A 12,029-nucleotide genomic window follows, 5' to 3' on the forward strand; every position below is an offset into this window, starting at 1 on the left:
TGCTTGAGGATATATGCCTCCAAATCCTCACTGAGCAAACTAGATAGAGTGAACACAAGCACTGGAACACAGTTGTCTCAGAACATCTAGGGTCACAGAAAACTCACTGAATGTCAGTCAGGCAGCAAAACTGATCTCCTACAGGCCTGTGCTTGGCAGACAATCACACACAATCAATCAGACATGCACACACACTTGCGCACGCACACTGCAAGTTTCAACAGATCATAATACTTTATGTTGAGATTATACACGTCGCACCAGTGCAAGACAATACACTGTATTTCAGCCCATCTCCAACAGCACAAAAGAGGAGGAAGGAGGGTAATTCTTAATAATAATAATACCATCTGAATATTCACTTTCCCCCATTTTTTTTGTCGTTTCGAGCACGAAAGGATTTTAAAAACCATCTCAACTAGTCCAAGAAGGAACAGAGGTTCCTAAACGGCATGACAGTTCTAATGACATGACTCATGTTGTGCACGTAATTTTATACAAATGGCAATGAACAACAACAGCAGCAGCAGCACACTCCTTTCCTTCCTTTGCCCATGGAACCATCTCTAAAAGGATGAGCAATATTTCCAAGGCCTACATGTGTCCACTGGTTTTAGTCGAAGGAGGATTGGCATTATTTGGCATTCTCTTTCACACATATACACACCAATGCAGAGACCCATGTATGTGCACATCTGTGCATGACCTCTGTATGCATGTGGACTTCCCCATTCATTCCAACAGAAGAAACAGATCTATATGCGCAGATTCAAGTGAGTGTGAATCCGCTTCCCCATTTGAAATGGATCAGAGGCCACTGTGGACAAGGTAAACCAGCACCTGCAAAAGACTGCTGGCTGGGGTAATGGACTTTAACACACCCAACTATTCCAAGTGATCTGGTATTTTGTCATGATGGGCTGAAAAAAACAACTGGGCCCTGTTGCTCTTCGTTGTTATTTTGCCACCAAACCTCGAGGGTTTAAGGGGAGACATTAGACCACAGCACATCAACATCTACATGACAGGATTTGGTGGACAGAGACAAACCCACAATGGCTTTTCCGTTCTCTTTTGCAAAAGCGAAAATAACGTCAAGCTTGTGGTGCCATGGGGCAGTAGACAGTTCAGTCAGTTCCCATATGTCTATTCTAGAGAGTCTCTAAAGAGCTGTAAAAAGTTTATTCCTTGAAGAATAAGGCTGCAGCTGGTTTTGGCCAAAGAAACGAAGAAAGAAAGAAACTTGAAGAGTGTTTGTCTTTAAAATATGAAAGGGGAGGGGGACCCAACCACCATGAAAAAATACAGAAAAGACACCATCAGCTGCTCCTCCTCCAGTTCTTCTCACTGGCCTTATTGTCCGAATCTTCACAGTGCACCTAGCATGGCTGGGTTTGCGAATGGCTCTGAATTTGAGGAACTTTCTTTCTTATACTGAAATTTCATATGTTGTTCCACCCACTCCAGACACTTTCTTAACATTTGAGTGTCTAGCAGGACTGACCGGGGCACCCTGGGAGCTGGATGTTGAACCTAGTCGGCACTCCACTCTGGAAATTCCTTTTGGCTGTCCATTAATTTTACTGTGAGATGTCTTCAGCTGGATGTCCTCCCTGGGTCAGAAGAAAGACAATGGGATGGGGATGTTAGTAGGCACAAAGCAATGGCAACCAATCTGCTCCATAAACAGTCCAAAGGTAGTTTATATCCTGATCCCCCAAAGTGCTTGACAACAGACTAGAGCTTGGAAAAGTTACCTTTGGGGAGAACAACTCCCACTAACCCAAGCCAATAATACCAGTGGCCACGATGGCTGCAGGATTCTGGGAGCTGTAATCCAAAAAGGTACTTTAACCAAGCTCTGGAATAGTCTCAGTATCAAACAATACATTACATCAAGCAGCTGGCAGGCTTGCCATTTTTTAAACCCAAAATGTCAATGGAGGTCGCATATGTATTGGGACCTATCCATGGGGGTTGGGACCACCATGAAGAAAACAAACGGTTGTCTTCTTGAAGTTCATACACACACACACACACACACACACACACACACACACACACACACACACACATTTTAAGGAAGGATGAGGCAGACTTAGGTCTTAAGAGACCAGAAGATGCTCCAAAGCTGCGCTCCAGTTTTTAGGACTGGAGCATGGCTTTGGTGCGGCTTCTAGCCTCTTAGGACGCATGCATCATTTAAACAGCATACCTCCAAAGTGACCCAAAGCAGCTTTATTTTGGCCTGTCTGTACAGACTCTCAGTTCTCCAGATGTTTTGGACCCCAGCTTCCAGAAGCCTCAACCAGCATGGCCAACAGGAAGCATTATGGGAGTCGTATTCCAAAACCTCTGGAGGACCAATAGTTCCCGACTTCTGGATGAAAGAAAGGGGGGAGATTTAGTTGGTGGCCTAGTTTATGAAGAAAGTAAGGGGTGACTTGAAACTCTGCTTCTGCATGTGCAGTGGCCTCACACTGTATAGGGACTGTACATCCTTACTTTCAAATAAAAAGCACAGAAACAAATGGATCACATAGATGCTGTAACATGCAGTTTGACCCTGAGAACATATTTCCATAGAATCATAGAATTGTAGAGTTGTAAGAGACCACAAGGGCCATCCAGTCCAACCCCATTCTGCCATGCAGGAATCTCAATCAAAGCATCCTTGACAGATGGCCATCCAGCCTCTGTTTAAAGACCTCTAAGGAAGGAGACTCCACTACACTCCGAGGGAGTGGGTTTTACTGTGAAACATTTCTTAGTGTCAGGAGGTTCCTCCTAATGTTGAGGTGGAATCTCTTTTCCTGTAGCTTGCATCCATTGCTCCGGGTCCTAGTCTCTGGAGCAGCAGAAAACAAGCTTGCTCCCTCCTCAATATGACATCCCTTCAAGTATTTAAACAGGGCTATTATATCACCCCTTAACCATCTCTTCTCCAGACTAAGCATCCCCAGCTCCCTAAGTCTTTCCTCATAGGGCTTGGTTTCCAGACCCTTCACCATTTTGGTTGCCCTCCTTTGGACATGCTCCAGTTTCTCAACATCCTTTTTGAATTGTGGTGCCCAGAACTGGACACAATATTCCAGGTGGGTCCTGACCAGAGCAGAATAGAGTGGCACTATTACTTCCCTTGATCTAGATACTATACTTCTATTGATGCAACCTAAAATCGCATTGGCCTTGTTAGCTGCCAAGAGAGGATGCCAAGAGACAGGTATACCTAAATTGAGAAGTAAATTCTGGTGTAAGTATTGGTCAGTACTCATTGCATCTTGTTCTAACAGTCCATCATTTGTTATGGAACAAGCTCAGGAGAAGCAGAACACAACTAATGGCTGCCAGGCACAGTCATGCCAGTAACTAACACATCTGGAGATGTTTTTCGACATTTTCTTTAAAAATGTTGCTGCTGTTTTCTTTTTAAAATTATGTGTGTACGTTTGCATTTCATAGGATGCCTATCTGAGATGTTTGATTTTTTAAAACAGGGAGCTATGCACCTGATTCATGGGGCAAGACATTGTCATTTGATTCACTGGTGGGCATGGCTGTCAAATGCATTGAGAAGGCACAACAGGAGACAAGAAAGAACAGACACAGTGAGTCCTGAGTTTCATGTACATATGTGCAGGTTCAGTTCAACTCCTTGCATTTATGGGACCAATTTACACACAGAATCTATTTAGCATAGATGTTTTTTTCTGCCTAGCCTCCAAGGAAACCAGGATGTCATACACGCAGATGCCCTATCTTATCCTCACAACAACTTTGTGAGGTAGGTCAGACAGAATGGAAGTCAGTGCCATCCAGTGAAATTTGTGACTAAACAGCCCAGGCCTCCTTAGATCAAGTTCTAAAATACAGCCAGCTTTTGTATCCACGGATTCAAGTATTGGTAAACTGGATTTGAAAATATTCTAAAAAGTATACATTCTAAAAAGCAAACCTTTGTTTTGCCATTTTATATAAGGGATGTCATTTTACTACGCCATTTTATTGTATTTAATGGGACTTGGGGGAGTCCTGGAACCAAACCTCAGCTGATACCAAGGGTCGACTACACTGGCTTTCTGACATATCACTTGAGAATAGAATGCTTCAGAAATACCAGACCAACCATATGCAAGTACACCACTTGGAAACATTATCTTTTTGGATTACTTCTTCCGCCTCTCGGCACTGTCATGGCAAGTATGGTGGGAGTTGTAATCCAAAAAAGTAATTTCCCACACTCTGTATAGGTTTGGGAGGGAAGGATGTCATATATTAAGGACAACTGCGGCTACATCTACACTGCAGAGATAATGCAGTTTGACACTGCTTTAATTGCCATGGCTCTGTTCTATGGAATACTGGTATTTGTAGTTTTGTGAGATATCCAGCCTTCTCTGTCATAGAGCACTGGTGCTATAACAAACTACAAAGCCCTGAATTTCCTAAGTTGGAGACAAGGCAGTTAAAGCAGTGCCAAAATGCCCTTGCGGTCTCTTCCAACTCTATGATTCTATGAAATGCATTAAATCTGCAGTGTGGCAGCAGCCAGATATCTTCTTCTTCTCCAGTGCAAATACAGCAACCAGTAATGTACAAATGAATGTTTTAAAGACTGGCTCTGTTCAGTGGTGCCCTCAAGTTCAAAGTCTGGATCAGAAGAATGAACAAAAGGAGGATCTCCAAATCCAGCAGAGTTGGCTGGCCCTATTTGGAAGGCCAGGGTCTAAAATTTCTTAGCAGGAACAGTGCATCTCCTCACTGACACAAAAACCTAGCTGACATGTTCCCAGTGTCAAAACTGAGTCACATTTTCAAACAAATGACAACAAGAAAACAACAACACTTGATCCTTAAGTGTGTCTATGTGTTCGAAAGGGTCAATGTTTCACATATGGAAGTATTTTTTTTCTGTATGTGGTGGTCCTGGAAAGAAAGCAAAAAAGTATTGGTCTACAATTTACAGGTCAATTCAAAAACATTTAAAGGTAGATTTTGCAATCTCACCAGAAATTATGGGCAGAGAATTCAGTAAATATGGATAATGCCTCCGATATATGATAATAGGGGCAAAAACATTGTTTGTTCAAACCTGGAAATGGAGTAAAGCACCAACAGTGGAAAATTGGATTGTATGGACTTTTTTGAGCAATAGGAAATCTAACAATGCATTAATTTGTCACTATGCCTAATAGTTATTCTAGTAGGATTATTTAGTTATCTAGTTGTAAGTGCAGTGGTGGTATAATATATGTTGCCTTTCTTTAGTGTTTTAAAAAATGTTCATTACAGTATGTACTGACTGTATAGTATGTACTCTGAACAAAGGGTCAGAGCCCTTTTGTTTTTTACCTAGCTAGTTTTTAATGTTTCATTTAGTCAGTATTACATGTTCTAGTGCTTTAGTATAATGTATTAGTTTTGTTTAATTATATATGTATATGTAGTTTGCTTTATTTGATTTTTGTTTTCTCCTCTTTTTAATCTTTTCTTTTCTTTCTGAATGGTTATGGTTGTGAATGAGTTTGTGTTAAAATTAATATATAATATTTTTTTAAAAAAATAAATATGTCACGTTTGGCTCTTTGGTCTAAGGGCCAAATGGGATGTGACACTCATCATCTACTTTCCCCTTAGAGAGTTGTTTTTTCTTTAACAAATAAATACATAAAGAAAATAGGGGACTTAAACCCTTCCCCCATTTCATACTATAGCCCTTATCTGCCTTGTATGCATGAATACTGTAGGCAGTACACACCTGCTCATACACCAGCTATTTGTGTAAGAATAACGAACCACTGAGGGCAAACTACTCGACAAATGACACCTTTGACATCTGAGGTTTGGAACTCGAGCCATTTGCATTCAATGTTTGATTGTCTACCCTTGCAATTCAATGTGCTGTTATTTTATATGACAGCCTTCACCCACTTGGACCCTTTGGATGTGTTGGACCACAGCACCTAAAATCCCCTAGCCCAGTTTTGTCTGTGGGATTTTGGGAGCTGTAACTATGCATGGCGTCCAATAACTATGCATGGTGTCTCATTGGAGAAGACTGTGCTATAAGATATTGACAGAATGTCAGTATTTGACACATCCTATTCAGATCACTTAAATACAGCATGACCCTAGATGACAGAATGCAGGCTTTTGTGGCTGAAGTTACCATTCTGAAACTATTTTTTAAAAAAACAGGTAATAATGAACAGGGGGAACTTGGAGTTGGCAGCACCAAAGTGTCATCTTTCTTCACCTGTTGGCACCGTCTTGAAAGTGGAGCCTTGGCCCAGTTCCCTGTCAACACAGGCTCTTTTTCCCCTTCAAGGCTTTGGGCTTATCTTCACTTGCTAGAATACTCTGGGGTGCCGGGAGTATTTACTCAAAATCTTCCTCTTACCTGCTGCCTTTTGCTGGGTCTTTTTTGGCTCTCGCCACAAATGATGGGTTCCTGCCTTACCAGGTGGTCCCCGTTTGTCACCCGGTGCTGCTTCTGAGGTCAGAACAAGGCACCCAGCCATGTTATCAATGCTGGGCACCTCATTCTGAGCTCAGACTGACTCACATCCACAGCGGCAATGCCAGCTAACTTGCAGGGATGGCGAGTGAAGGCAGGCGTCATCATTGCAAAGAGAGATGAAACCCCCTCCGCCTCACAAAAGGTAAGTTATTTAAATGTGTGTTAAGGGGAGGAGGTGGTGTGGGTATCATGAAGACAGTCCACACCTGGTTTGGGATTTTGACCTGGCATCATGTAAACAGTGCATAGTGAGCCTGGAGGGAATTTGGGGGAATTTGTCCATGCAGACAAGCCCCTAAACCCCTGGGACTCAGAGGATTATTTTGTTCATCTTGCACCATCATTTAGGCTGCAAGTAATTTAAATCCTTCCTTTCCCTGCTCAGGTTTCCAAATGGGCTTATTCTTAACTGGAGAGAACCCCACAGGAACAACTGGGCTCCAAAACTGGATTCCAGATTCAGATTTCACTGCACTATAAAATTTCCCACATACACAAAAAACAAACGACACAATTTTGAATTATGTTTTGCAAAGCTCAATGAGGTTTAGCAAGGTGGTTCAGTACAGATTCATTTACACTACAGAGCAGCAGAATTTTGGAAGGAGGGAGACAGTAAGAATCCAGTACCACTTGCTTGCTCTTAGCATGATCTGTGGAATACTGGTGGGAGAGGGGTTATAAGAATCTTGGGAGATAAAGCAGAGTTTGGAGAAGTTGTTTTTTGTACCAGAAAAAGGTATCAGGGAGTTATGCTCCAAAAAAACCAAAACGCCTTTTCCAAGCTCTAGATGAAAGTATGTCAGTTTGTGTGCATGTGTGCGAATCCCATACACACTTACCTGTGACTAATGGCTGTGTAGACATGCATAGGATTGCTCTGTAACATTTTCCAGAGCAGCTGTTTCTTCGCCTATCACCACCATCCCGCACTGATATGCTATGATACTTAGTTTATTCTGCACTGTGTTACATTCTGGCAGGTAGGAGACCTTTGGATTGATGGACATTTTTGAATTTAGATCCCCGCAGCCCCAGTTACAATGGCTGATTAGGGATTGTGCAAGTTGTAGTCCAAAATAGGTAGAGAGCCAAAGATTCCTCACCCTCTTTTAAGTACATCCTGGTTTACAAAAGGCTCCATTCTCCTTTTCTTTCTGTTTCAAAACCGTGCCAGCTCATCCTATAACCCTTTTCCCCCAATAAACTTCTTGTTTAGTCAATACCCAGATGGCATGAGAAACCAAAAATCAAGACTCAACAGACAATGGCATTGGTACGCATCCTCCCACCACTCCACAGCTATCAAGCCCCAGAAGGGGCACCTCCTGCTGTTCTGTACCAGAGGGGAGAAGAGGGAGCAGAAGGCAGTTTGGATGATGGAGAAGAAGCCTGCAGAGGAAGAAATGAGGGTACAGTTGGCCCTCCACATTTGCAGCTTTGACCTTTGTGGATTGCAATGCAATTCTGTTGTAACTTGACCTTAGAGTTGTGCTGGGGAAGCTAGACGTTCCTCTCTACACATTCGTAGGCCCTCCAGCATGATTCTGTGATCGACTTCTGGGAGATGTTGACCACAGAGTTGCACTGGAGGACCTAGAGATTCCAAGAGAGGTGTACTCTTAGGAATAGTTTTTTTTTATTTGCAGTTTTTCCACATTCATGGGGACCCTTCACCCCTAACTCCAGCAAATGTGGAGGGGCCACTGTACACGCTCAAATGGAATGCACTCCACTTTTGCATCCTCGGGGAGCTCAGAGTAGCCAGATATTTATGGTCTCGATCACCTCTCTCCACTGGTACACAACAGCACCAGGGGGTCCCTCTGGGAACTTGACAATTGCCAGGTTGTGGGAGGTTTCTGGATAGAAAGCAAAGGCAAGTGAATAGCCCTCTGCATCCTGGCCAAAATGGAACTCATGAACGTAAGTCACTAACAAGATGCTGGCAGTTGTATGTACAAGTTTGTGTAACAGTGGTCCAAAACACACTGTAGAAATAATCCAGTTTGAGACCGCTTGAACTGCCCTGACTAAAGGCAAGGGAATCCTGGAAATTGTAGTTTATTGTAGCACCAGAGCTCTCTGACAGTGAAGGCTAAATATCTCACAAAACATTTAGCCAGAGCATTGAACCAGGGTAGATAAAGCCATCTCAAACAGGATTATTTCTGCAGTGTGTTTTGGACCAGTGTCTCCTACTAGTGACAGAATTATTCATGATTTATTATCACAATTCAGAGGGAGTGGCATGCAGCATCACTGAACATTAACCTCTATAACGTTAAAATGTTTCCCCAAACCTGTAAGATTATTGTCCCCTCAAAATACTCAAGATTAAACACAGTCTTCTGAAGGAGAAACAAGATTACTAATATATGAATCAGGGGCAGGCAGATTTCAGGCTTACAGGATATACTTTGGTGGTAATGATGAGAGAGGCTGTGGCAAGTAAGAATAAAAACAAGAATAGGAATAATGTCTTTCGCTCCACTAATCAGAGTCAAGGGTGAAACCTTGGCTCAGGTGGGCACACACAAGCTTTTCTTCTTTCGGCTATTTAACTTGGAGGTGGGGCATTTTTATGTTGCTGTTGTTAAAAGAACAGAGTCAAAAACCATAGCCAATTTGTGGCAAGTCACCCAGAGATCTACCACTTAGATCCTGGTCTGTCTTCTGCCTGCCCCTGCTGCAAACAACAGACTTCATAATGCTATCGGTACCTTGGAGTCCCCATAGGCTGTGCCTCTGTTATCTCCATGGTATTAACGAATGAGACAGTTTTGGGACCTCCGTATGAGGGGGACCTAGTCATCCCACCTGGGGATGATGGGACTTGGTGACTGGGAGATTTGTAGGAGCCATTGCTCATCCTGCCCTGCAGTGCCTGATGGGCCTGGACATTGTTATTGGCTAGATCCGCTTGGATAGACGGTGTGGAAGTCCTTGATGCCCTGGTCATTGCACTCGAGAGAGAAGAAACAGAGGCCTGCAGGACAGGGTTCCTCACACTAAAGCTGGCGGTAGTCATTAGATTGTCCCTTGAGCCATATCGCATGGCTATGCTGCGGGGGTCTTCCGACAGCATGCTCACTTGCTGAAGGCTGTAAGAACTAGGAGTGTCGTAGACACCTGAGTCTGCAAACATGGAGTCTGGGTGAGAGTGAAGGAGCTTCTCCCGCTCCTCAATTTCTTTCCTCTCCTGGATAGACGCCATAATTGTTTTCGACAGGTTGTCATAGCGGACCGGTGAAGGGTCCCGCGGATGTGAGGCTGGGCTGCCCATCACAGGGCTGAAGCTCTGTGGATGAGGACGCTGAAGCTCTCTGCCCCGCAGATGGCACATTTTGGCAGACAAATATGGTGAGTGGTACCCAACCGAGCCCATGGCAGAATGAGCAATACACCTCCTCCCTGAGGGGGACATGGGGTTGAGCAAACTGTCATAGGACAAGCTCCCATTCCTGTTCGAGAGAGAGTTGGGGGAAAAGATGCTTTTGTAAGGGGTTGAAGCTGTCCCTTCTGACTTCATGGAGTGGAGGGGCATTTTGTCTGTTCCTCTCCTGCTGGCAGATTTCAGGCTAAGAGACCGTGAATTGACAGCAAAGGAGTCTATTTGCAGCGGAGAAGATTGGTAAGTCTTGTGAAGGGAACTCTTCCGATAGGTAGGAATATCAAGGCTTGGTTCTGACTGGTAATCCAGGCTACTGTCATTCTCTTCCATCACAGATCCTTGCTTGTGTCCTTCCTGGATGGAAATCTGAAAGAAAACAAAGGCACAATTTTGGGTTCATACGGTTCAAAATAATTCACAATCAGATTGTCTAAAGGACCACCTTTTCCCATACAGATCACCTTGGGCATTATGCTCTGAAAGTGAAACCCTGTTTACATTGACACAGCCTAATGAGGTTCATTCCGGAACTTGTAGTTTTGTGGGATATGTAGCCTTCTCTGTCAGAGGACTGATGGGCAGCAACAAACTACAAATCCCAGAATTCCATAACATTGAACCATGAGAGTTAAAGTGGTGTCAAACAGCACTATTTCTGCAGTGCAGATGCAGCCAGAAAGACATTTTTCTTTCTTCCCCATAATACTAGGAGTATGAGAACATAAGAATCTTGCTGGATGCATATAAGAATAAGAATCTTGTTACCTTCAGGCAATAATTATAATTATAATTATAATTATAATTATTTATATTTCCCGCCTGTCCCTGCGGATCGAGGCGGGATTACAGCAATAAAACAATTCCATATAAAATACAATCGTTAAAACAATAACATTACTATTCATTCACTAAAATAATGGATCATCAACTAATATTCACACTAACATTCATACAATCAGATCAAAGAATCTTGTTAGGTGCATATAATGTGTATAAGGTGTACATAAAACATAAATTAATTTCATGGTCAGACTTGGGTTCTGTCTCCAATATATCTCATTGTGTATATGCAAATACTCCAAAATACGAAATCTGAAACACTTCTGGCCCCAAGCATTTTGGATAAGGGAGACTCATCCAGTACTACCTCATGATCTGTTGTGGGGATTGATGTAATGGCAAAATGGATGGGTGGAGTGTTTGTTTTGCACCGAGACTGGGGGTTTGTAGCATGTGTTTATCTTTTAAGTACCCAAAGTAACTATTGAGTAACCTAGAGTAACACATTTACTTACATTTGCAAAACAGGAAATTAGAAGTGTTTTTTTTAAAGGTAGGACTATAATTGTAACTAATTACGCTTTGAGTGAGAGTTCCTGCATGGCAGGGGGTTGGACTGGATGGCCCTTGTGGTGTCTTCCAACTCTAGGATTCTGTGATTCTGTAAATGTAACTGTCTGATTTAGTAGCCCACTGCTCCCGGAGGTTTCATTTCTATAAACCTGTCCTTTCTGAATATTCTGCACTATAAGATTGCAGGTTCAGAACTAGCAGACACACAAATAGAAGCAGGAAGACATTGGTCAGGCAATAAGGTGAAGCGTTTGAGATAATAAGCTCTCCAGACATGACCGACTTGATGCAGTAATTGCATACTGCAAGGCTCCCTTTCCAAAAAGCTCTTTCCATCAACTGGGAGACAGTTTCCCCGAGAAAGATTTATGAGCCATTACATGTAAGTCTCTTAAAGTGGGATTTCTTGATCCATCTCCCTCCTGCAGTTTAAAAGGACCATGGTTAAAGGGTAAGCTTGCTTTCTGTGATGTAAAGAACTTTTAAGGAACCATATACGAAAAACGAGTGAAAAGCTCATTTTTAAAAGCAATTACTTATACTTACTATTTTAATTTTTAAAAAATGCATTGCCAATACTTATTACATTATGTTAAGACAGACTTGCACAACTTGGCAGTACGTAGGGGCCAAAATTAAAGTAGGCTAAGCTTCTTCGGGCCACGGATAAGTTTTAATTAAATATTAATGATTATTAATTATTATTAATTAATAATAATAAATATTATTAATTCCATTCTTTTTTGTGGGTTTTTCGGGCTA

General features: G+C 42.5%; 1 protein-coding gene across 1 annotated transcript in view; it reads right to left on the reverse strand.

Moving 5' to 3' along the window:
* Nucleotides 1-215: 215 nt before the first annotated feature.
* ZDHHC8 (zDHHC palmitoyltransferase 8) overlaps nucleotides 216-12,029 on the reverse strand; it is a 135,820-nt gene continuing 124,006 nt past the window's right edge. The window contains exons 10-11 of the mRNA XM_089489819.1: nucleotides 9,244-10,280; nucleotides 216-1,613 (exon numbers count right to left, since the gene is read on the reverse strand). Of these exons, the coding sequence (XP_089345945.1) occupies nucleotides 1,430-1,613; nucleotides 9,244-10,280 (1,221 nt within the window). The 3' untranslated portion in view covers nucleotides 216-1,429. The remainder of the gene's footprint in view (nucleotides 1,614-9,243; nucleotides 10,281-12,029) is intronic.

The sequence above is a fragment of the Sceloporus occidentalis genome, unplaced genomic scaffold, assembly GCF_023333645.1.
Source record: "Sceloporus occidentalis isolate IW3139 unplaced genomic scaffold, rSceOcc1.0.p SCAF_41, whole genome shotgun sequence".
Classification (NCBI taxonomy): Eukaryota; Metazoa; Chordata; class Lepidosauria; order Squamata; family Phrynosomatidae; genus Sceloporus; species Sceloporus occidentalis.